This window comes from Diospyros lotus, chromosome 2, assembly GCF_014633365.1.
Source record: "Diospyros lotus cultivar Yz01 chromosome 2, ASM1463336v1, whole genome shotgun sequence".
Lineage (NCBI taxonomy): Eukaryota > Viridiplantae > Streptophyta > Magnoliopsida > Ericales > Ebenaceae > Diospyros > Diospyros lotus.
This window is the reverse complement of record NC_068339.1, coordinates 39,179,838-39,205,159: the sequence shown is the minus strand read 5'-3', so window position 1 is coordinate 39,205,159 and position 25,322 is coordinate 39,179,838. Positions and strand designations below refer to the sequence as shown.

At 37.4% G+C, this 25,322-nt stretch overlaps 1 protein-coding gene across 7 annotated transcripts in view; it reads left to right on the top strand.

Moving 5' to 3' along the window:
• LOC127794987 (ABC transporter C family member 13) overlaps positions 1–25,322 on the top strand; it is a 186,050-nt gene that overhangs the window by 129,248 nt on the left and 31,480 nt on the right. For 5 of the 7 annotated variants that reach the window (XM_052326358.1, XM_052326354.1, XM_052326355.1 and 2 more), the window contains 13 exons: positions 6,356–6,473; positions 6,582–6,698; positions 6,777–6,857; positions 6,943–7,182; positions 9,584–9,685; positions 9,768–9,835; positions 10,188–10,319; positions 10,431–10,578; positions 11,294–11,571; positions 11,720–11,876; positions 18,552–18,727; positions 18,799–18,910; positions 18,991–19,044. In XM_052326358.1, coding sequence (XP_052182318.1) covers positions 6,356–6,473; positions 6,582–6,698; positions 6,777–6,857; positions 6,943–7,182; positions 9,584–9,685; positions 9,768–9,835; positions 10,188–10,319; positions 10,431–10,578; positions 11,294–11,571; positions 11,720–11,876; positions 18,552–18,727; positions 18,799–18,910; positions 18,991–19,044 — 1,783 coding nt within the window. The remainder of the gene's footprint in view (positions 1–6,355; positions 6,474–6,581; positions 6,699–6,776; positions 6,858–6,942; positions 7,183–9,583; positions 9,686–9,767; positions 9,836–10,187; positions 10,320–10,430; positions 10,579–11,293; positions 11,572–11,719; positions 11,877–18,551; positions 18,728–18,798; positions 18,911–18,990; positions 19,045–25,322) is intronic. The other 2 variants (XM_052326356.1, XM_052326357.1) reach the window with 2 other exon arrangements.

The window sequence follows — 25,322 nt, the reverse complement described above, 5'->3', positions numbered from 1 at the left end:
CTCAACCCAAAAAACAGTCTCTGACCGAGCTGCCATTTGGCTTCATCATCTTCGACTAGGTCATCCTCCTTTTAGTTTAATGAAGGAAATGTTTCCTACTTTGTTTAAAACTTAGTCCTAGCAATTTTCAGTGTGATGTGTGTGTTTTGGCCAAACATCATAGAACCTCTTATTCAATTAGCAATAAACTATCATCTAGACCTTTTGATTTGATTCATTCGGATGTTTGGGGTCCTTCAAGAATTTTAAATCAGTCGGGGGCCAAATGGTTCATCTCATTTCTAGATGATTGTACTAGGATGTGTTGGGTTTTCCTTTTAAAAGATAAAGCTAGTATTGGGACTGTTCTCCCTTACTTTTGCAAAATGGTTCACACACAATTTGGAACTAAAATTAAAAAATTTAGGACAGATAATGCAAAGGATTATTTCAATGCTCATTTACATCTCTTCTTCCAAAACGAAGGAATTGTCCATGAATCTTCATGCATCCACACTCCACAACAAAATGGAGTGGCCGAGAGGAAGATGAGGCATCTTTTGAATGTCACTCGAGCCCTTCTTCATCATCATAATACTCCTAAATATCTATGGGGGGAGGCAGTCTTGACAGCCACTTATGTCATTAATAGAGTCCCATCCAAGATCCTTGACAATCAAAGTCCTTTCCAAAGTCTTAACAGAATTTTTCCTAGACCTGAAACTGCACTCCCCATTGCCTCTTAAAGTTTTTGGATGTGTATGTTTTGTTCACATACCTAAAGTCCATAGAGACAAGTTTGATCCTAGAGCAAAAAGATATGTCTTCATAGGGTATTCTCCAACCCAAAAAGGATACAACTGTTATGATCCTATCTCCCGGAAAGTCTATATTTCTAAGGATGTCACCTTCATTGAGTCCCAATCTTTTTTTGATTCTCAGCCTAAGGGGAAGCATACTCAACCAGAAAATATGGATAACTTCTTTCCAGATTTTCTTCCAGAACTCCCTACTTCCACAAATGATTATGTCCATCATTTCCCTAAGATTTTTCCACCAAATAACACTGATTCAAACCAGCAGCTAACAACCAACAGATAGAAAGGCTCACCCTATGTGTATAAGAGAAGACAACCTAATGATGATCTTCAGTCCACACCAGTTGCAGCCCCTAATCCAAGACTAGAAGAGCACACATCTGACGAACAAAACATCAGCCAAATAGACTCAGAATTCCCTGATCTGGACCTGCCTATTGCCCTCCGAAAAGGGGTCCGAACATGCACCAAACATCCCGTTGCAAATTTTTTATCCTACCATCGCCTTTCTCCTACCTATAGAAGCTTCCTAACAACCCTAGATGCTAGTGTTATTCCAAAATCAGTGGAAGAGGCACTAAAGGATCCAAATTGGAAAGAAGCCATGTTAGAAGAGATGAGGGCCTTGAAAAAGAATCAAACTTGGGAGGAGGTGACTCAACCCAAGGGAATTAAACCAGTGGGCTGCAAATGGGTCTTTAATTTGAAATACAAAGCTGATGGTACTCTTGAGAGATACAAGGCAAGGCTAGTAGCCAAGGGTTATACACAATCCTATGGGATTGATTATCTTGAGACTTTTGCCCCATTAGCAAAAATGACAACAGTACGAGTCCTCATATCATTAGCAGCAAATTTGGGGTGGAAACTACAACAACTAGATGTTAAAAATGCATTCTTGCATGGGGATTTAGAAGAAGAAGTATTTATGGAATTACCCCTTGGATTTTCTCATAACAAGGAAGGGCAAGTGTGTAGATTGAAGAAAGCATTATATGGACTTAAACAGTCTCCACGAGCATGGTTTGGGCGATTTTCTACAGCAATGCATAAAATGGGATACCGGCAAAGCCGAGGGGACCACACCCTCTTCCTAAAACACACGAAAGATAAGGTAACTGCTCTATTAGTTTATGTTGATGATATTGTTGTGACAGGAAATGATGAAGCTGAGCAAGAAGACCTAAAGAAAAATCTAGCTAAGGAATTTGAGATTAAAGATCTTGGAAGGCTAAAGTATTTCTTAGGCATTGAGGTGGCCTATTCTCAAAAAGGGATCTACCTATCTCAGCGTAAATACACTCTTGACTTATTGACTGAGATTGGATTGCTAGGAGGAAAGGGAGCTCAGATTCCAGTAGATCCAAACATCAAGCTACAAGAAAATTACTCAGGAGAAGCAATAGATAAAGGGCAGTTCCAAAGTTTGGTAGGAAAACTGATATATCTCTCACATACTAGGCCGGACATAGCATTTGGAGTAAGCCTAGTAAGTCAATTCATGCACAACCCCAATGAGGAACACATGAACGCAGTAAGGAAAATTCTTCATTATTTGAAAGCTACACCAGGCAAAGGCATTCTCTTTACACCAGGAGCTGGTCTAAAAATTCAAGGGTACACGGATGCAGATTATGGAGGTTCTTTGGTTGATAGACATTCTACAATTGGGTACTGCATGTTCCTAGGAGGAAATTTGGTGTCTTGGAGGAGTAAGAAACAAGGAGTAGTAGCACGGTCAAGTGCTAAGGCAGAATTCAGAGCTATGGTTCTTGGTGTATGTGAACTCTTGTGGCTGAAGATTATCCTAGAAGATTTAAAGATTCAAATACCATATCCGCTTGAACTGCTATCCGACAACCAATCAGCAATCAATATTGCTCATAATCCGGTGCAACACGACCGAACCAAGCACATTGAGATTGACAAGCATTTCATTAAAGAAAAACTAGAATCCTGGCTGCTACAAATCTCCTATGTTTCAACTAATCAACAGGTGGCAGATCTTCTCACTAAAGGATTGCCTATTAGGAAATTTGAGGAACTAGTAAGCAAGCTGGAAATGGAAGATATCCACTCACCAGCTTGAGGGGGAGTGTTGAAATATTCAAGATATACCAAAGCTAACAACCAATCGAGATCAAGATCAAGATAATCCTAAGTGATAGATTGTTTGATTGTTTAGATTTGTTTAGATTATTTCAGTTTTACCTTTATATTTATCTTTGTGTTTTTATCTTCTTGTTGTATTTAAATTAATGTAATCTAGTCCTAGATAGTAGGAATGTAATCTACTCCTAAAATATAGGAGAATTCTTAGGAACCTCTTGTGTATAAATTTTATCATTGACATCAATAAAATTATAAGGAATACCGGTTCCTTTTCTCAACACTTGTCAACATGAATGTCTCTTTTCTAGAAAATCAACCCTATTTTAAAAATCATCTTCAAGGGGAGACTAATAAGGAGGAAGATAATTTTTGGGACACAGCATCAGTATTTCCAACCCGAACTCCAATTTTCTCATATCCTTACTTAGGGAAAGAACATGTTTCCAAGGATGGAAACCAGGAAGTTTCATGTCAACCAATGCCTAGTATTATTGTATCACAAACAGGGGGAGAAAAGCTACAACTGGATCAGTCACATCCGAATCTTGAGCTTCAAGTTTATAGTAGGAGAAAAACTTAGCAAATGCTACAAGTCTGCCAACCTATTCCTCAAGCACAAGATCAGTCCCACCCAATCCTCGAATGAAGGTACAAATTCTAACTCCAATCCTACTCTTGATTCATTACCTTCCTCTAGTAAATGACCTAGTTCTGAATCTTGTGACTTAAATATTCCTATAGCTCATCAAAAAGGAGTCCGGTTTTGTACCCCTCATCCTATTGCCAAATACTTGTCATACAACAAATTGTCCCTCAACTATAGAGCATTTGCCTCTAGGATTTCTAATTTGATTGTCCCAAAGACCATTCAGGAAGCGCTTGATCATCTAAATTGGAAATTAGCAGTGATGGAAGAAATGAACGTCTTAAAGAAGAGTGGTACATGGGAAATAGTGAGCTTGCCCAAAGATAAGAAAACAATGGGGTGCAAGTGGGTTTTTGCCGTTAAATGTAGGCCAATGGGAGTGTTGAACGCTACAAAGCAAGACATGTGGCAAAAGAATTTACACAAACCGGTGAGATAGATTATCAAGAGATCTTTGCTCCTATAGAAAAAATAATTTCTATCCGAATATTTTTGTCCTTAGTTGTAAACTTCAATTGGCCCTTGCACCAATTAGATGTCAAGAATGCATTTTTAAACGGGGATTTGGAGGAAGAAATTGTCATGGATCTTTCCCCAAGTTTCAAGGGCAAACTTTGCAAAGAAAAGGTTTGTAAGTTGAAAGTTATTATATGGTTTTAAACAGTCCCCTAGAGGCTGGTTTAAACATTTTGGGAGAGCAGTAAAGTGCCATGGTTATATCCAAAGTCGAGCTGATCGTACACTATTTTACAAGCACTCAAAGGAAGGTAAAATAGTTATATTAATTGTGTATGTTGATGATATAATCATTGCAGGTGATGACACTGCAGAAATGGAAAAATTGAAAGGAAAACTTGTTGAAGACTATGAGATTAAGGACCTAGGAGTATTGAAGTATTTCCTTGGGATGGAATTTGCTAGGTCCAAGAGAGGTATCTTTGTTAATCAACATAAGTATAGGTTGGACTTACTTGATGAAGCTGGGATGATGGGATGCAAGGCAATTGAAACTCCAATTGAACAGAATTTGAAGCTTCAACTTGCAATTGCTGAACAGGTGAAAGATAAGGAAAGATATCAATGACTAGTGGGTTGACTGATTTACCTATCGCACACTAAACCTGACATAGCATTTGTTGTAAATGTGGTAAGTCAGTTTATACATTCTCCTGGTCAATATCACTTTGATGTTGTGTATTGAATCCTAAGATACCCCAGCTAAAGGATTATGTTTCAAGAAACAAGACCAATTACAAATAGAAGCATATACTGATGCAAATTGGGCAAGAAGTGTTGTAGACAGAAGATCCACATCAGGCTACTGTACATTTGTTGGAGGTAATTTGATTACTTGGAGGAATAAAAAACAAAGTGTGGTTGCTATGAGTAGTTTAAAGTTGAATTTAAATCAGTTGCATTGGGAATATGCGAAATGATGTGAATTAAAAGATTTTTAGAAGAATTGAAGGTCTCAACCTCATCTCCAATGAAACTCTACTGTGATAATAAGGCTACTATTGCAATTGCTCATAATCTAGTTCTCCATGATGTTGATTTATTTATACTGTGAAAAATTGATAGCTACATGTGTTGTGGAATGTTTATTGTTGGTGATACTTGTTATTGCTTGGCATATATTTGTGAAACTTTGAAACTAAATTCTATTTTAATATATATGTAAGAAATCTTTTATTTTGAGTATTGATATATTATGCGAGGTGACCTTCACTAGGTTATAAGCTTACCACTCTCTTTTAACATATTTTTCATAGAGAATTAGTAGGGCTAGACGTGGACTAGGATTGGGGGATTATTAGTGATTCAGTTTAGGATACTCTATTTTCATTTAACTCAATTTTGTAAATCTTGCGGATTTTAGTGGATTATTGTTTTAGTTTTTTTCTGTAACAAATACTGTTTATTTCATTGGAGTAAGGTGGACAAGCTTTTAGGCTTCATGAACTTTTAAGTCTTGGCTTAGGGGTCATGGCCTGTCTCACAACCTATACAGTGGGATGTGACAGTTTTTGTTATCAATTATTATCAGTGAAGATATGTGATGAGGGTATCAATGGCCAGTCTCAATATGAAATGTCAAATTATTACAATTAAGGACTGCTGATTGGTTTTAAACTTAAACCTACAACCTATAGCTAGGAATATGGAAATTTGAAATGCCATATTAATTGGTATGTACGGGAATAATAGGAACTTGTATAAATGTTCGTAAAAGGCTGAAAGCAAATAAAGTCACCTAGAATACTCTGTGTATTACTGAATTTCTTCAGTTTCAAGAAAGTTTTGAATGTTTCTTGTTGGTTTTGATCTCTATCTTAAAGCTAAAATGTTTGGGCTGAAAGAGGACCAAAATAAGCCATAGCTCTTCATCATCAACTACCAAGCAATAGCCTAGAAGCAGTAAGTCTGTTGTGAGCTTTATGTTTTACATCTAGTTCTTGTAGTGAACATTGAGAATAAAAATAGTAGTATTAAATAAATAATTACCTCTCTCTCAACAAGCTTAAGCTTTTAGATGACTTGGTCATGAATAAATCAACATGGTACTAGAGCAAGCAAGGGTTGATTCAAGTCTCACCATTTGTGTAATGTTTAAATAGTTGCATGTGTTTGGCCTAGTTATATGATGAAATTAATCCAGACCTGAGAGGCCATGTTGAAAGAAAAAATCACCATCAATGGCACATTATCCTAACCAAGTTACGGTCAGTAGCATGGCATTCATAATGGTCTATATCATTTATTTTGTAACTCTGCATCTAATTTACTTGCCACTTGGCAGGATTAGAAGGACAGGAGAAATTCTGACGCATATTCGCACTCTGAAAATGTATGCATGGGAGCTTCTTTTTGTTAATTGGTTGATGGAGACACGTTCATTGGAAGTCAAATATCTATCGGTAGAAATCATACTTTTATTCTTGTTGTAGTGGTAGTTACAAGACATTTTGGACGTTTTTTTCTCCTTAAGGGTATCAAATTTATTTCCGTGATTATTATTTTATCAGACACGAAAATACCTGGATGCTTGGTGTGTATTCTTTTGGGCAACAACACCAACACTTTTTTCTTTGTTCACATTTGGTCTCTATTCATTGACATCTCATCAACTTGATGCTGCAACGGTAATGTAACTGTTTCATATGCATTCATTTTCTTAATTAAAAAATTATATTTCAACTAAAAAATAGTCTTATCTGCAGGTTTTCACTTGTCTTGCTCTGTTTAATAGTTTGATCTCTCCACTTAATTCATTCCCTTGGGTCATTAACGGGTTAATTGATGTGAGTTGCCCACATGGCTCTACTTTAAACCAATGCCTTTCCTAAATGAATGCTAATTGGTTCAGATGTGTATAATTTGTCCCAGGGCATTATATCTACCAGGCGGTTGAACAGGTTTCTCTCCTGCTCTGAGCATGAATCTCAGCTAGAACAGACAGGCATATCTTCATCATCCTCTTGCTCTGGAGGCCACTCTGATATGGTTGTTTCCATTCACGATGTGTGTTGTACATGGTCAAGTAGTGATAAGCTTGAACAGAATCTGATACTGGATCATGTGACTCTAAACCTCCCAAGAGGCTCTTTGGTTGCTGTTATTGGAGAGGTTAGACATGTGCCCGAATGTGACCTGTAGTCCTTTTACTCAGTAAATCATGTTCATGCCTGCTAACCCATTGCTCAAATCTTGTCTTTTCTTTAATAGGGATATAGTAGGCTCAACTTGGAAACTGGTAGGGGCTATTGTGGAGAACAACCCTAGTTTTCTATAAAATTACTCCATAAAAAATGAAAAATTAGAAAACTTGTTCAAATACCAAAAAACTCTAAACAGAAATTGGAGATTTGAGAAACGCAGTTTTTGAAAATCGAATGAACTTGAAAAATTATTAAAAATTATTTTTTCAAAATTTCCTTGCTAATTTGGAGATTTGGAAAAAGTGGTTTTCCACAAAAATTTTCCCAAGTAATCTCTATCTAACTCTGACACAAGTTACAATGACACAAAAGAAAAACCTCTATATTTCTCTCTCTTTGGAAAAATATGTTATAATTTTTGTAGAAAGTAAATGATTGTAGAATAAACGAGAATGAGCCACTAACTTTCACAGCTATGCACAGTATTACACTCCCTATTAATAGGGATGAGAATTACACTTTTAGGAAAGCAACAAAGAATGGAAAGATACACTATACACTGTACAACGAAACAAAAGATGCAACACAAAATTAGGAAATCTCTAAAACTAAACAACTTTCTAAATATGGAGGATAGGATCAGGGCTGGTTTTAGAAAGCTGATTTTTAGAAGGCTGATTTATCTCATTCCATATTTCTGTGAATTATTGAACAATTTTTCATATTGCAAATTGTGGAGAAAAAGAATAATGATCTTTCTTACTTAATTCCAATGTACACGGTTATGATCCTCTTATAGAGGAACGAAGAGACATAAAATAGAAACTATAAACTATACAAACTTACCATCTACAAGAACTACCATATATGAGAGAGATACATATTTACACTATTAGGCCTTTACCTTGCTGCACAAGAGAGCAGGATGCCCCATCTTGGAATGTATGTAGGAAAGTCTTCAGCTTATTAAGCTCCTCTGAATTCAACTAAGTGAGATCAATCTCAGTTGACTCTCCCTTATCAATTCCTTCCTCTTGTTCCTTGCTTGAGAGATAGCTTTGGTGTTTCATGTTCTTGAAGCCACCAATCTTATTCAAGACTACTTCTTTCCCATGTAATTTGAAACATGTCCCCCTAGTGTGCCGTGGTTTCTTGCAATAGGTACACCACTACCCCTCACGACTTGAACTCCTACTTTGAACTATTGTCTTCCCAAATTTAACTCCTCCTTTTTTGTTGCTGGTCATCAGGGCTAAACCTTCAGGGTTATGCTCGTTGAGCATGGAACCTCTTCAGTTTTCGTCACTCCTAACAACAGCAAACACCTCATTTAAAGTAGGAAGTTTGTCCCTACCAAGAACTTGAATTCTTACTTGATCAAATTCAGGATTTAAGCCTACCAAAAACTCTACAATCCGATCTCTCTCAAAAATTCGATTGAGGTTGGCAGCATCCTCATTGCACACCATCTTTATGGCTTGGTAATGGTCAAGGTCCAACCACAACCCCTTCATCCTATTATAGTACTCTGTAACCGTTAACTAACCTTGCTTAGTAGTGTTGATCTTAGTTTTGACCTCAAAAATCAAGGATGCATCCTGGACCTTAGAGTATGTTTGTCGCACCGTCTCCCATATCTCTTTTGTTGTGTTCAAGAACATGAACACAATAAAAGAGGGTGTCGGAGGTCTGATCTAGGGTGGTCGAAGGCGACACAGCAACTCACGCACCTACATGCGTCGGCGCGTGAAGGTAGAGGTGGTCTGCGTGCAATGGCACACGAGGGCGCGTGGCTTTTCTGATGGCTGTGAGGCAAAAGGGGTCAGTCGATCTAGAGATTTCGAGTACGATGGTATGGTTGGTTTTTCTAAAATACCATTGGATAACGTGCCAATAGGATCGGCCAGTTGTTGGTAGAAGAAAAAACCAGGGTTTTGGTGCCGCTGGAAATAGAGACACAGCAAGGGTTTTTTTTAGTGTTTTCTGAACACAGGCTCTGATACCATATGAGAGTGATTGGAATAGAAAATTTGAGAGATTAGCCTCTCAATTCTATTATTTATAAGATAATTACAATCAATGATGGAGCTAATCATGGAGATAATTACAAATATGGGGATAATTACAGCCTAGCTAATTACCCTAATTATCATCTAATCATCAATTACACATTCTATACATGGAAGAGAATAAATCTCATAAATCTCACATGACTTTATATGATTGCTTATCTATTTTGATAAGTGACTTGAAAGAAATCTTGTCTCGTGGGTGAATACTCGAACTCAAAATTTTGTACTATTGATGTCATATTTAGAGTAAGGTACTATTTCTACGGTTATTCATCCCACCCTTTTGTGTGCATTCAGGTTGGTTCGGGTAAATCATCCCTTCTAAATTTGATTCTTGGAGAAATGAGGCTCATCAATGGATCAATAAATTCAAGTGGATCCATTGCATATGTACCACAGGTTTATCCACCCCAATGACAGGACCTTTTACACTTATGGCATACTGTCTTCTTATGCTTTCCTTTGCTTGTCAAAATTGTAGGTCCCATGGATTCTTTCAGGAACACTCCGTGATAATATTTTGTTTGGGAAGGATTACAATCCAACAAGGTCATTAAATTCCCTGAAGCTTGATATGTAATATGTTTCTGTTTTTTGGCCTTTTGGTAAATTTATGTGCAATACCTCTATGTCATGTTCTACTTAAAGTAATCATAGCACTTACTGCAATTATTTTTATTAACTTTTTTAAGACAAATTCTTAATAGAAGTGGAGATATATACCTTTGGTAAATCTAAGTGCCATACCTATGTCTCATTCTCCATAATGTAACCATACTCTATAGTCTAGTGCAATTAACACAATCATCTTTGTTAACTGTTTTCTTAGCATAAGTGAGATTTCTAGACAAATTTTTAATAGAAATTCGTTTCATTTTTTCAATGTTCACACTTTGAACAGATACTCAGATGTATTACAAGCATGTGCACTTAAAATCGATATTTCCCAAATGGTTGGGGGTGATATGGCTTATATTGGTGAGCGAGGAGTCAATTTATCTGGTGGACAGAGAGCTCGTCTTGCTCTGGCTAGGTGAAATCATCTCCTTGTCCATAATGATTCATTTGACTGAATTCTGAGACAAACATGATGTATTTCTACTACTTTCTTGAAATTATTCTGACAGTTATTCAAATTGAACAGAGCTATCTATCATGGCCCTGATATTATCTTGCTAGATGACGTCCTTAGTTCAGTTGATCCACAAGTTGCTTGCTGGATTCTATATGAAGCCATTCTTGGTCCTCTTATGAGCGAACAGACTCGCATTCTTTGTACTCATAACATCCAGGTTAGTTGTTTTTTTCTTCTAAGTTCTTTGTCTTTTTGACTATTTTGAGAGAATGAGTGAACATGCTTGAAAGTCCCGACTTTGGCAATAAGAAAATCCACTATGTTGTTTTGTAAATTATTCTCTCATCATATACTGTTCGATTCAATTGTTAGAGGAAATATTGATAATAGAATATCTATCATTGGCATTATTTGTATGCAGTTTCATGGAAAAATCCTGTACTGTACCATGTTAGATGGCCAAAATGTGGATTTACACAAGCTGCTTTGCATGTATTTTAGATAAAGGAAGAGACAGCCAAGATAGCTGGGAGTTTTGATTGGTTTAGGAATTCACGTTATTTTGGATTTCACTTTTATATGTGCTCTTATTTTATGTGTGCTATGGTGTGGAACTGGAATCACTTGGACTGCAGTTACATATTAATTTCAATGTAATTGTCTACTCTAAATTTGATTTGATAAAACTTGGTCATTGTTTGAACTTCCACAATTTGGTCGTGAAAAGGAGTTGTATTAGGATTTGATTTCTAGCTAGAGATCTATTTGCTTATCCTATAGTATAATACAATTCAAGAATGAAGCAAAAATGACTCAGAACCTTTACTTTGTCGAATGCTTTTTTTCGAGATATAAATACTTTTAAGTAACTATTATTTGTGTTCGCTTATGGGACATGAATTCACAGGGTTATTCTTTTCTACTATCTACAGGCAATATCTTCTGCCGATCTTGTAGTTGTAATGGATAAGGGACATGTGAAGTGGGTGGGACATTCATCTGAGTTTTCACCTTCATCCTTAGGATTCTCATCAGTAAAAGAAATCAATATATCACCTCTAATTCTGACCCAAGAACAAAGCAGAAATACTTTCAGAGAAGCCAAAGAAAATTCTAATCCAGAGAGTGATTGTATACTTGTTTCTGAGGGAGCAGAACAGGTCATTGTGGAGCTAAGGAAAGAGGGCAGAGTGGAACTTGCAGTATACAGGTAAGTAGTAAAAGTAATCAAGAAAAATTTTATTGCAGACAAGTGATTTGACTAATTTCAAGGACTAATCGGGTGATCTATTTCCCTAAATAATTGGTCCAGCACCTTGTTTTCTGGGTTGTTTTGACAATGTTCTTACCTTTCGCAGACACTATGCTGCATTAGCTGGTTGGTTTATTACAATTGTGACATGTCTTTCAGCAATTTTGATGCAAGCTTCTCGCAATGGAAATGATCTGTGGTTGTCATATTGGGTTGATACATCTGGAAGCAATCAAAATGGCCATCCCATTCTCTTTTATCTGGTGATTTGTGAACTCCTTTAGTTTTGTTTGTGTGAACCTATACTTAAGTGTAGTTTTTTTGACCTTTTTTCTAGAAAATCAAACAGGTAAGTGACTCAATGTGATGGAGTTGGGGTGTATATCAGAACAGCTGGTTAATTTCAAAGTTAACATTTTTAGGGCCTGTGGTTTTTTGTATAACTTCCTTTTCAAATATCAGTACAGTTTTTGGAATTTTGAAGATGCATAGAAAAATTTACCTTGTAAATCAGAATATCAATAAAGCAAAGTCAATCAGGTTAGTCCTTTGAAACTTGATGTGATGGACATTGCTTTATATAGAAACAACTGTGGACTCAAACTGGCTAATCTGTCTAGATGACCATATTGCAAGATTAGTTTAGTAAGGTTGCATGTTCCACGTTGGTTGTATTGTAAGCATAAAATGCATATCTGGTAGATACTTTTAGCATTAAGAAAGCAGTTCATGACCTAAAAATAAAGGGACCACAGATCTTTGTCTCTTTTTTTAGTGTCTATTCCATCAATATTAATATTTTCTACCTTCTATCATTTGGACTGGCTGGCATGTTAACTGCTTGTCTCGAATTTAGTAAGCTAGTTCTTTTGTAATGTGACCTGTAAAAACAGTAGGAAATTAATTGAAGGCTCATAAAATACATCTTTAACTTTTGTAAACATGTGTATGTACATGTGCACTGGCTTATAAACTTTCCATAAAGAGTCATATGCCTATAGTGACTGTCAAGCAAAATTTTACTCATTCATGTATCATGCCAATATATATACATGGATCTAGATACATTACAGGACTTGTACTACAAAGTATAATAACTTAATGTACCAAGTAAAATAAAAGTAGAATAAAACCTAATAAGCTAATATAGATATTTAAAAAAATACAAGAAATTCAAAATATTCTAATACTCCCCCTCAAGCTAGGGAATATAGGTTAACCATCCCTAGTTTGCTAATAAGTTACTGGAATATTTGACTAGATATCCCTTTGGTCAGGATATCAGTCAATTGGTCTGCAGAAGGAATATATGGTGTGCAGATTAGTCCACTATCTAACTTTTCTCTAATAAAGTGTGAGTCAACCTCCACATGCTTGGTACGATTATGGGCAATACTACTATTTGATTTTTTTTTTTTTTTTGAAATAAATGAGCACAAATATATGAATGAGATCATAGGAGTAGTACATCAATGACCCGAAACAAGAGAGTTCCATACAATCCATAACACCCCCCCCCCCCCCCCCCCACACACACACACACGCCATTAGGGGGATCATAACAACCCAAAACTGACTTCATAGTCATCAAGCCTAGAAGAGGGAGAAGAACTTAGCGGCCGAGAGCAGAGGCAAACATGATGACCTTGTCCATTGAGTAAGGGAAGATGACTTCACAACCCTCACCCAAGCCACTAACTTGGCAAGCACCAAGTTAAAGATATCAACCGCACCTAACCGATCTTTGAAAACTAACCTCTTCTGCTCTAGCCACATCATCCATAGCGTTGAATATAAGAGAGACTTCCATACCTTCCTTTGTCCTTTACCCCGAGCAAAGTAATCCCACGAATCAAATAGACACCCAATTGATCTTGGACAAACTCACTCATAGCCCCACCATCTAAAGATTTGCCGCCACAAGCACAAGACAGCCTCACAATGGACAAAGAGGTGGTCCACAGACTCTAGGACAGAGCCATAGAAGACACAAAGCAGATCGTCCCCCTACAAAAATTCCAAGCACCATGGACCTAAATTTTGCCTCAGCACTTGATCTAACCACAACAGATTGTTTCTTGCTTCTCCATGTAACCAAATTCCCTCTAACAAAGGTACAATAACCAGATGTTGATCATCTATCTGTAACAAAACTAGTATAATCAACATCAGCATATGCTTGCAGAGTTATATTGGAGCTCTTTTTGAATAAAACTCCTCTGCCCATATGTGTTTTCAAATATTAAAGAATACGATACACTGCTTGAAGGTGACTCTTCTTAGGGTTTTGCATAAACTAGCTCACAATACTGACAACATAAGCAATGTCAAGTCGGGTGTGTGACAAGTAGATCAATTTCCCATCAAGTCTCTGATACATTGCTCGATCAACAAGTTCATCACCAATAGCATCACCAAGCTTGTGATCAACCTCAATTGGAGTGTCAACTAGTTTTCACCCTGTCAAACCAATCTCATTAAGAAGGTCAAGAATATATTTTTGTTGTGATATGAAGACTCCATCCTTAGACTGTGCTACCTCAATTGCTAAGAAATATTTTGGTCTTCCCAAGTCCTTAATTTCAAATTCTTTTGCTATGTACTCCCTCAGGTTTTTTTCTTCCTTTTCATCATTACCAGTAACTATTATATCGTCCACATAGCCCAAAAGGACAGTCACACACCTTGATCCCATGTGTTTCACAAACAATGTATGATCCCCTTGGCTCTGCCTATATCCCATTAACAGCATTGCTTTTGAGAATCTACCAAACCAAGCCCAGGGAGACTGCTTTAATCCATAGAGTGCCTTTTTAAGTCTACATACCTTTCCTTTTGCACAATAATCATAACCTGATCGACAAACCATGTAGATTTCTTCTTCAAGGTCCCCATGTAAGAAGACATTCTTTGCGTCAAATTGCGACAAGTTCCAATCCAAGTTTTCCACCAATGATAATAAGACCCATACAGTATTCAACTTGGCTATAGGGGCAAATGTATCATGGTAGTCAACACCATATGTCTGTGTATAGCCTTTTGCGACAAGCCGAGCCTTACCTTTCCAATGATCCATCTGCCTTATACTTAATAGAGAACACCCATTTGCAATCAACCGGTTTCTTTCCTAGGTAAATCAACCACCTCCCATGCCATGTTCTTTTCCAGGGCCTCCATTTCCACATTCATGGCATGACACCATTTCTCACTTTCTAGCGCCTCAAACAGGGTTTGTGTAATCTTAATCGAGACAAGATGGGAAAGGAAACTCTTGTGAGAAGGGGACATTCAATCAAAGGACACAAAGTGAGACAAAGGATGTTGAGTGCATTTCTTGCTCCCTTTCCTGAGGGCAATATGAAGATTAAGATCTCGAGAGTTAGAAGTATAATCAATGAACTAAGTCTGAGAAGGAGAATCACTCACCTCATTGTTTTCCCCAAGATCGGGGCCTAGTTCAAACGGTTGGGCATGCTTAAGAGATTTCATAACACCATTCCTTCTTGAGTATACAGGTTCAATTGGTGGCCTTTGTTCAAGTTCTAAATGAGGAGGTGGAGGTAGAGACAGACACAGGTTTGATTTGTGAGACACTGGAGTTAGACTAGGAAGAGGAAGTTATAGTTAGGAGAGAAAACGAATGAAGCTAATCCGGGTCTTCTAGAGGAAGTGGCTCCCCTTGAAGACTAGGATTGTCAAAGAACTACTCATGTTCGACGAAGGTGACATCAGTGGAGATAAAAGTCTGCCGAGAAGGAGGATGATAGCACTTATACCCCTTTTGAGTAAATGCAAAGACACGTTTAAGGGATCGAGGATTGAGTTTGGTACAATAGTGAGCATGAACAAATTCAACACAACAAAAAATTCAAGTGGGCAAGGAGACAAACACTGTAAATTGAGGATAAAATTGAGCAAATAAGTCCCATGGACTCAAATTACCAAGAGTAGGGGACGGAAGACAATTGATTAAATGAGCTAAAGTGAGGACTGCTTCTCCCCATAGATATTTAGGAACTTTGGTTTGAAAGAGAAGGACATGAGCAGTAGACAGCAAGTGTTCATTTTTTCATTCCGCCACCCCATTTTGCTAGGGAGTATCAACACACAAAGACTCATGAATAATGCCTTTAGTGTGGAAATAAGATGATAATGTATGATTAAAATAGTCACACGCGTTATCAGACCTTATCTTTTTATTTTTTACTCCAAAATAATTTTTTATCATATTGTGAAAAATGGAAAAAACCACACTAAAATCATACTTTTTCTTAGAGTAGATAAACCCATGTGAATCGAGTGTAATCATCAATGAAGGTCACAAACCATGTGGCACTTGAGATATTGTGTACTTACGAGTCCTCAGAAGATCAGGTAACACTAGGAGGAAAAGACACACGACGATGCTTAGCAAGTTCATAGGTATCACAATGTAATGTCTCAACAGTTACATGTTTAAACAACAAAAAAAACATTACTCTTAAGAACTTTAAAAGAGGGATGACCAAAACGATGATGTTCCAACCAATTTTCATGCAAAGTAGAACTGTGGGACAGCAACAAAGTACAACCACAAACCTTGTCAAACTCGCCAATTTTACTGGTGATGCCAAGAAGGTAGAGTCCATTACTTTCTCTCACACTCCCAATCTTTTTCCCCAAACTTCGATCCTGAAGAACACTGCCATCGGGATGGAAAGTTAGGACACAATTTGTATCACGAAGAAGATGATAAACTAAGACAAGATTGGTGGTGAGTTTTGGAACATGTAATACGTTTTTGAGTATAATTAAAGGGTTAAGATGAATATCACCAAACCCGGCCACAGTAATAGAAGAACCATCAATAGTTAGAATTTTCTGGGAACTAAAGCAAGGGGTACAAGTGGAGAATGAAGTTGAAGTGAAAGTCATGTGATCAATCACCCCAAAATCAATTATCCATGAAGTAGGATTTGAGGCACTATAATCATGAGAAACAAGTGGCATACCTGACTGTGCAAAGGAACAAGCACCTAGATTAAGAGAAGATGAATCGAGAGTGTCAAGAAGAGCCTTCCGCCTTTCAATATCCTATCTATCTAGCCCTGCAAAACTAGATGACTCATGAGATCCAATCTCTTCCTTGGGTTGGTGCACTTTTTTTGATACTGACACATTTGCTTGCCCCTTCCATTATCCACCAAATCCCCTATCAATCCCCTGTGGCTTGTCATGAAGCTTGTAACATTCATCTTTAGCATGCCCCTTCTTCTTGCAGTAATTACATACCAGATTGGATTTATTCAATCGTCTCCGATCAGGCTTCTTACTTGTTGGAGGAGAATCATTAAACTCAGTTGTGGGAGTACCCTTAGTACCCTATATGGCCAATGCAAAACCCTTTAGTCCTTAATCCATAAACATCACATTGCGCCAGCTTTCCTTAGCCCTAACAATAGCAATTGTCTCATTTAATGATGGTAACTCCTCCTTTCCAAATATTTGCACCCGAACTTGATCAAATTATGGCCTAAGACCAGCCAAAAAATCATAGATATGGTCTTTTTCAATATATTGGTGCAATATCGCAGCATCCTCTTTGTCCCTCATAGGAAAAGAACAATAGTGGTCCATTTCCTGCTAGAAATTTTTCAGTGAATTGGTATACTCCATAATAGACATATTACCTTGTTTAGCAGCCATTAGTTTAACCTTAATTTCATATATCTGAGCAAAATCATTTTTCTTGGAATAAGTCTACTAGATGGCATCCCAAATTTCTTTTGCAGTAGACAAGAACATACATGTGTCACTAATCTTTGGCTCCATGGCATTCCAAAGCCATGCTATAACCATTGAGTCACACTCATCCCATGCAATAAATTGTGGTCCAGTACCTAGCAAGTGATTGAGCAATCCTTTTCTCTTAAGAAAAGTCCTAACCAACTGAGACCACTTTAGGTAATTTTTTCCATTCAACCTATACAAAACATAAAGATTTTGTAACTCACCAGAAGGGGAATGGTTCATCGATTCAGCCATAAGCACAGAATTATTGGGATTGACGCATCAGAAGCTGAAGGGTCAGCCATGGTGTTCTAGGGTTTAAGGCTAACCTTGGTTCGAAAGCTGCAATAGGAGACGACAACCCACAAAACCTAAGCAGTGACAAACTGTCAAGGGAAGCCACCACCAGTAGAGTCCAAGGGGAGACAACCACAAAGACACCCGGCAACAGTTAAGACTGAGGCAGAGGAAACAATGAATAGGAAGACAAACAAGACTGATGGAGGAAGATGAACAGGCAATAGGAAGACAAAACGACGACCGACCAACCGGTGACGGGACACAAACATTGAACCATGAACCAGAGACCCAAAAGGTGATGCCGAAGGACAACGAGGACGGGAAGACCACCGGACGCACCACACAGAGATGGCACACTGACCGACTGGAACAAGAATTGACGCTAGCAATGACAGACTGGCCAACGACAAAAACCAGCATGACTTGTAACCATAGGAAGTGGGACTCTGGTGACGGCTATAACCAACCAGCGGAGAAAAACCAGCAAACATAGAGACCCCTAGGATTGGAGCTCTAATACCATGTCAAGCAAAATGTTACTGCTTATTCATTTATCATGCCAATATATATACATGGATCTAGATGCATTACAGGACTTGTACCACAAAGTATAATAACTTAATGTACCAAATAAAATAAAAGTAGAATAAAACTAATAAGCTAATATAGATATTTAGAAAAATACAGGAAATTCAAAATATTCTAACAATGACAATCTTGTGGCTGATTGAGTGGTCATGTTTGGGCAATAATGTAATTTTTTAGAAATGTTTCAAATGTCATATATCATCAAATACAGAAAGCAATGGTGGGAAGTAGGGTTGAGGAGCATATACCTGTTTTGATTGACCTTGAAACTCATGGCACAGGCTGTACTCTGCATCTTCTGTCTTGTCAATTCCTTGCTAACAGTAACAAGGGCATTCTCATTTGCATTCGGAGGTCTACGTGCTGCTATTCAGGTGCATGATAAACTGCTAAAGAATCTTATAGATGCACCTATTGACTTCTTCAATCAGACACCAAGTGGAAGAATTCTTAACAGGTAGTGTTATGCATTCAAGATAGTACTTTAAGTTCAAATTTTTCATTCTTCATAAGGATTATATTTTGTAGGTTGTCTTCAGATCTTTATACCATTGATGATGCTCTTCCATTCATTCTCAACATTCTCCTAGCTAATTTTGTTGGCCTTTTGGGGATTGTTGTTGTTTTGTCTTATGTACAGGTACCAAGTAATTTGCCTTCTATGACTGTTCCTTTTTAGAAGCTCCAAGATTTAGTTATGATTTTATTATATGCGTGCAGGTCATGTTTTTGCTTCTTTTACTTCCATTTTGGTATATCTACAGTAAATTACAGGTACTTGTTAACTCTTATGTTAGTTTCAATTATTTGATTTTATATTTTAGTTCAAAAACCGTCTTGTTGTGAAGTATTTGATTTTAATGAAAATAGCTTGAGAAATGGAGAAAGTTCAGGATAGTGTCATATATTGTTTTAAACTGGGAACAGCTTGAATAGATGACATCTCCAACTTGGGACTTAAGTTGAAAAATTAAAGCTCTTTTCTTTGTTGTGGTTGTCTTTCAACTTTTGAGATACCTCGTCATAGGTAGGGATTCATCCAGGCACTGTGTCTATCAAAATGAAGGTGAAATGAAAGAGAGAAATATGACATGTTAGGTTACAAGGAGAGAGACATCTATGTTATAACTCCTAAAATGCTCGACACATCAAATTTGAGCTGCACCATGGATCCAAAACAAATTGAAAGTAACAATGTAAGCATCACTTATTTGTATAAACAGAAAGATCTTGATATGGAAACTCAATAAAATTTCTAATGACAAGTATGCTCTGATACCATAAGTTTCTTGCAAACTGCTAGTACAAGGCTTAGATATCTAAATTCAAGGGAGTAAAAAGAATATAATGTCATGGCCATTAGCACCTATGTTACCTGAATCAAAGCAAGTTTTCAAATATTGTAGTGCAACAGAATTATGTCAAATGTAGTTTCTAACATTATCTAGCTGGTAGGACCAGTACTAAGGCATAAAATATTGTTCATTACCTAATATCCAAGGAACTGTTTGAATCTGGAGTTATTCCAGAAATGGATTAGAAACAATAATGACCAGAGTACTAGACTGTTGCACAGAGGCCTGAAGGCAATGCCAATGCCAAGACCTCAAACCTAAGAATCCAATGATTCAAACTCTAGTTGGCCTAGATTATACAAAAGTAGGGGATGACTAAGTTGTTGGGCCTCGATTATACTATTCAATATAGAAGGGGAAAGGAGAATAAGGCTGCTGATGCTTTGTCCCTACATTTTAAAGAAGCGACTAATGCTACCATTACACCATTGTTCCTGACTGGTTGCAGGAGGTCACAGCTAGTTATTTTTCGGATTTGCTCATTCAGTTCCCTCAAGCTGCTCATCTACTATCCCTTTCTTGAGGAGAAGAAATTTTAAGGGAAAAATTGTCAGGAACTTAATACTTGTATGCTTGGTAGTTATAGAAGTTGTACTATAGCAAGCTATTTGTACATTTGAATTGGCAGAAATGGCAGCCTCATTGGCACCAAATTAACTGCCTGTTGGATTAGTTTGGATTAGTTTAAAAACTAATCCAACGGAATGGAGTAACAAAGTATATTTTCCAAGATTTCTCTGTCCTTCTCTCCTAATTTTCTCTCTCACTCCTGCTATTCTCTCTTGACAGCTTCTGTCCTTTCTCCTCTTCTTTTCTCTATAATTTCCTCCTAAATTCTGCCCTAAATTCTCCCAATTAGCAGAGAATTTTCCTGTCAAATCTGAGGACCTGACAGTAGGTTGTATATATCAATAAGAGACTTAGATAGTTTGGTTATATACACACAAGTGCTGAATGCAGAATTCAGTTTTTCACTTTACTCTGTGAGAAAACAATTATGAGAGAAAAACCTCAGAGATTAGTCTTTTAGTGTGTTATTTATAATAGGCACAACGGGTCTAATAAGCTACGGGCTTAGCCTATGGACTTAGCCTAATTACACATAGTTATAACAAATAAATAAATAAATAAAAACACTAACAACAATATGCAATATATCTAATTATACTAATAATTCTAATACTCCTCCTCAAGCTGGAGTATAGATATCATATGCACCAAGCTTGTTACAGATATATTCTATCCAAGGACCGTTTAGAGACTTAGTGAAGACATCGGCAAGTTGATCACTGGAGTTAACAAACTCTGTAACAATAACACCTTCAACTAGCTTTTCTCTAATAAAGTGACAGTCGATTTCAATATGCTTAGTCCGCTCATGGAACACTGGATTGGAAGCAATGTGCAAAGCAGCCTGATTATCACAAACAAACTTGATAGGGGACACTTCACAAAACTTGAGTTCCTCCAGGAGTTGCTTAAGCCAGATGAGCTCACAAGTTGCATTAGCCATAGCCCGATACTCTACCTTTGCACTGGATCTAGCTACTACATTATGTTTCTTACTTTTCCAAGAAATCATATTTCCTCCCACAAGAACACAATATCCAGAGGTTGTCCGACGATCAGAAGGAGAGCCGATCAGAGGTTCAGGAGTGGTAGACCGAGTAACACAATTAATAGAATTACCAATGTGCACCACAGAAGTAGTGGATGATGACACAACCTGTTTAGAAGCCTGATACTAAAGGAAGTCCTCATAATCACTTCCAATCAAAACAAGAGACGGAGAGGAATGATTCTCATAAGATTTTGTTGGGAAACTGGCAGCAACAGACTAAGCCACATTAGCAGCGCATGGCGGTTGACCATGCAGTTTGTGGCACTGTTCTCGAAGATGGGCCCACTTATGACAGTAATTGCATTTAGGGTGGTTACCTCATTGTGAGTTACCGCCTCAGTTGTTCCCTTGCTCTCCTCTACCAAAAGTTTGTGACACTAAGACAGAGAAATCAACCTGAGAGCCATCAATGACTGAAAACGAGGAAGAAACCCAAAGAAGTCTAGCAAAGGCATCTTTTAGTGTCGAAACAGTGGGACTGGATAATATTTGATCCCGGACCAGAGCAAGGTCAGATTAAATGGTAGTCAATCCCAGACCCATAAAGAACTTATCTCGCTGCTGCAATTGTTCTTCTACAGTATTACTAACTGGTAACAAAGAGTTGAACTCTTCCTTCAAAGATTCTAGGCGGCCAAGAAATTTAGACATATCCATATCCTATTGCTTCAAATGAACAATAGTGGAAACAAATAGAAACGTTGGATATCATTGGTGTAAAGAGATTTGGCATTTTTCCATACCTAAACACAAGTCTTGTATGCCTTGTAAATGACACATAATTTTGGATCAATGGTCTGCCATAACATATTACAGAGAAGAGCATCGGTCTTCTTCCACGTTGCTCTCTCAGCATCGAGAATTTCATCGGCTTTCTTATTCAAGTGATCTTCAATTCCTTAACCCATGAACAATAACTCAACAGAGGTAGCCCAAGACATGTAATTGGTACTTCCAACTAGTTTTTCAAAAGTAATGACAGGTGAGGAAGAAAAAGGCAAAGAAAAACCTGCAGATTTAGACCCGAAAGTGATTGAAGATGCTGGAATCTCCATATTTTGGATGGAAGGCAGCTCTAAAAAACAAATCTAAGGCAAAATAGGGCTAAATGAGATGTCAGAGGGTTACTGGAGTGCAAAAAAAGGCACAACAATGGACTAGCAGAGGCTCGTTAGAGCTCCAACGACAAAACCATCGGGATCAAGATGGACAAAGAGAGACAAGTCTAATAGTGGTGCCGGCATTGCGATCGGAACACTGGAGAAAACAACAACAACAACATATCCAGCCTTTATCCCACTATGTGGGGTCGGCTATATGAATTCTAGACTTCCATGTATTTCTGTCTTTTGTCATATCCTCATTTAGATCCATATATTTCATATCAAATTTTAATGTCTCTCCTAAAGTCTTCTTGGGTCTACCTCTACCTCTTTTTGTGACTAATTGTTCCATTTCATCAACTCTCCTCACAGGAGCGTCTCTTAGTCTTCTTCTCACATGACCAAACCATCTTAATCTAGTCTCTCTCATCTTCTCCTCGATTGGCACTACTCCTACCTTATTACGAATAACTTCATTTCTAATTTTATCCTTTCTTGTATGTCCACACATCTATCTTAACATCCTCATCTCTGCTACACTCGTCTTTTGCTCATGCTGGTATTTGACTGCCCAACATTCTGAGCCATACAGCAAGACTGGTCTTATAGCTGTCCTATAAAATTTTTCTTTCAATTTTAATGAGATTTTACCATCACATAACACCCCCGATGCATTTCTCCATTTTAGCCAACCTGCCTTAATTCTATGTGCGACATCCTCGTGGATTTCTCCATCTTTTTGAATCACTGGTCCCAAATATCGAAAATGGTCTTTTCTTTGTAAGATTTGGTCTTCTAATTTTATTATAACATCATCCACTCTTGCATTTTTACTAAATTTGCATTTCATATATTCTGTTTTCTTTCTACTTAATTTAAATCCCTTTTATTCTAAATTGTTTCTCCACAACTCAAGCTTAGTGTTCACTCCTTCTTTTGTTTCATCCACCAACACTATGTCGTCTGCAAATAGCATACACCATGGCACATCTGTCTGAATATCTTTAGTGAGTTCATCCATTACTAGGGCAAATAAGTATGGACTTAGTGCAGAACCTTGATGCAGTCCTATTGTAGTTGTAAATGGTTCAGTATCCCCTCCGCATGTTCTGACCCTTGTCTCTACACCATGATACATGTCCTTAAGGGCTTGTATATAGGCTATTTTGACTCCTTTCTTCTCTAAAACCCTCCATAATACTTCTCTAGGGACCCTATCATAGGCCTTTTCTAGATCTATAAACACCATATGTAGGTCCTTCTGATGATCTTGATACCTTTCCATTAGACGCCTCAGTAAATATATAGCTTCCATTGTTGACCTACCAGGCATGAAACCAAACTGATTTTCTAACACCTTTGTTTCCTTTTTGAGCCTCTGCTCTATTACTCTCTCCCAGAGTTTCATGGTATGACTCATTAACTTAATTCCTCTATAATTTTCACAGTTTTGAACATCTCTTTTGTTCTTATATATAGGAACCAAAGTACTCTTCCTCCACTCATCTGGCATTTTTTTTTATTTAAGGATGGCGTTAAATAGTTGCGTTAGCCAGGAGATGCCCTCTTCTCCCATGCATTTCCATGCTTCTATTGGTATATTATCTGGTCTCACTGCCTTATGATTTCTCATCTTTTTTAAAGCTTGCCTTATTTCATTTGAACTTATGCGTCGATAGAATGTGTAGCTCACATTCCCTTCGAAGTTACTAAGATGTCCCAACCTAACTCTTGTGTCACCACCATCATTGAATAATTTTGTGAAATACTCCTTCCATCTCTCCTTAATCACTCCCTCATTTACTAAAACATTTTGATTGTCATCTTTTATGCATTTCACTTAATTTAAATCCCGTGTTTTTCTTTCTCTTGCTTTAGCTAATTTATATGTATCCCTTTCTCCATCTTTTGTATCAAGTCGTTTATATAAATTCTCATATGCTTTTGACCTTGCTTCACTAACAGCTCTTTTTGCTGCCTTTTTTGCTTCTTTATAATTTTTTTCTTCATTATTGCATTGATATACCGCCTTATAGCAAGTTTTCTTATTTTTAATTTTCAATTGAACCTCTTCATTCCACCACCAAGACTCCTTAAGGTTAGGGGCTCTACCATTTGTCTCTCCAAGGACTACCTTTGCCGTGCTTCTCAGAGCATTAGCCATTTCTTTCCACATTTGATTTGTCTGTCTTTCTCCATTCCATTCCCTTCTACCCCTTAATTTTTCTTTGAAGATTAGTTGTTTCTCCCCTTTTAAATTCCACCACCTGATTCTTGGATTTTGTTTTATGTGATTTTTTCTCTTCCAATTTCTTACTTGGACGTCAAGTACTAGAAGTCTATGTTGAGTAGTCAAACACTCTCCCGGTATCACCTTACAATTCCTACAACATAACCGATCCTCTTGTCTCATGAGGAAGTAATCTATTTGGGTGCTTGAGGTGATATTTTTATATGTGATTAAGTGTTCGTCCCATTTTTTGAACCTAGTATTGGTTATAATGAGCCCATATGCCATAGCAAAATCTAGGATAGATTTACCCTAATTATTAATTTCCCCGAATCCATACCCTCCGTGTACCTCTCTATATCCATTTCCGTCTCTACCCACGTGCCCATTTAAGTCACCTCCTATAATCACTTTCTCTCCTCTTGGTATCATTTGTATGAGTCCCTCTAGGACCTCCCAAAATTTTGCTTTTATCTCATCACCTAACCCCGCTTGTGGTGCATATGTACTAAAGATATTCATAGTCATTCTTCCTAGACTAATCTTCACCATAATAATCCTATCCCCCATTCTCTTTACATCCACTATCTCATCTATTAAGTTTTTATCCATAATAATCCCCACTCCATTTTTTGCTCGACCAGTTCTTGTGTACCATATTTTATATCCAGCTTCTGATAAAGTTTTTGCTTTTTTCCCTACCCATCTCGTCTCTTGAAGGCACATAATATTAATTTTTCTCC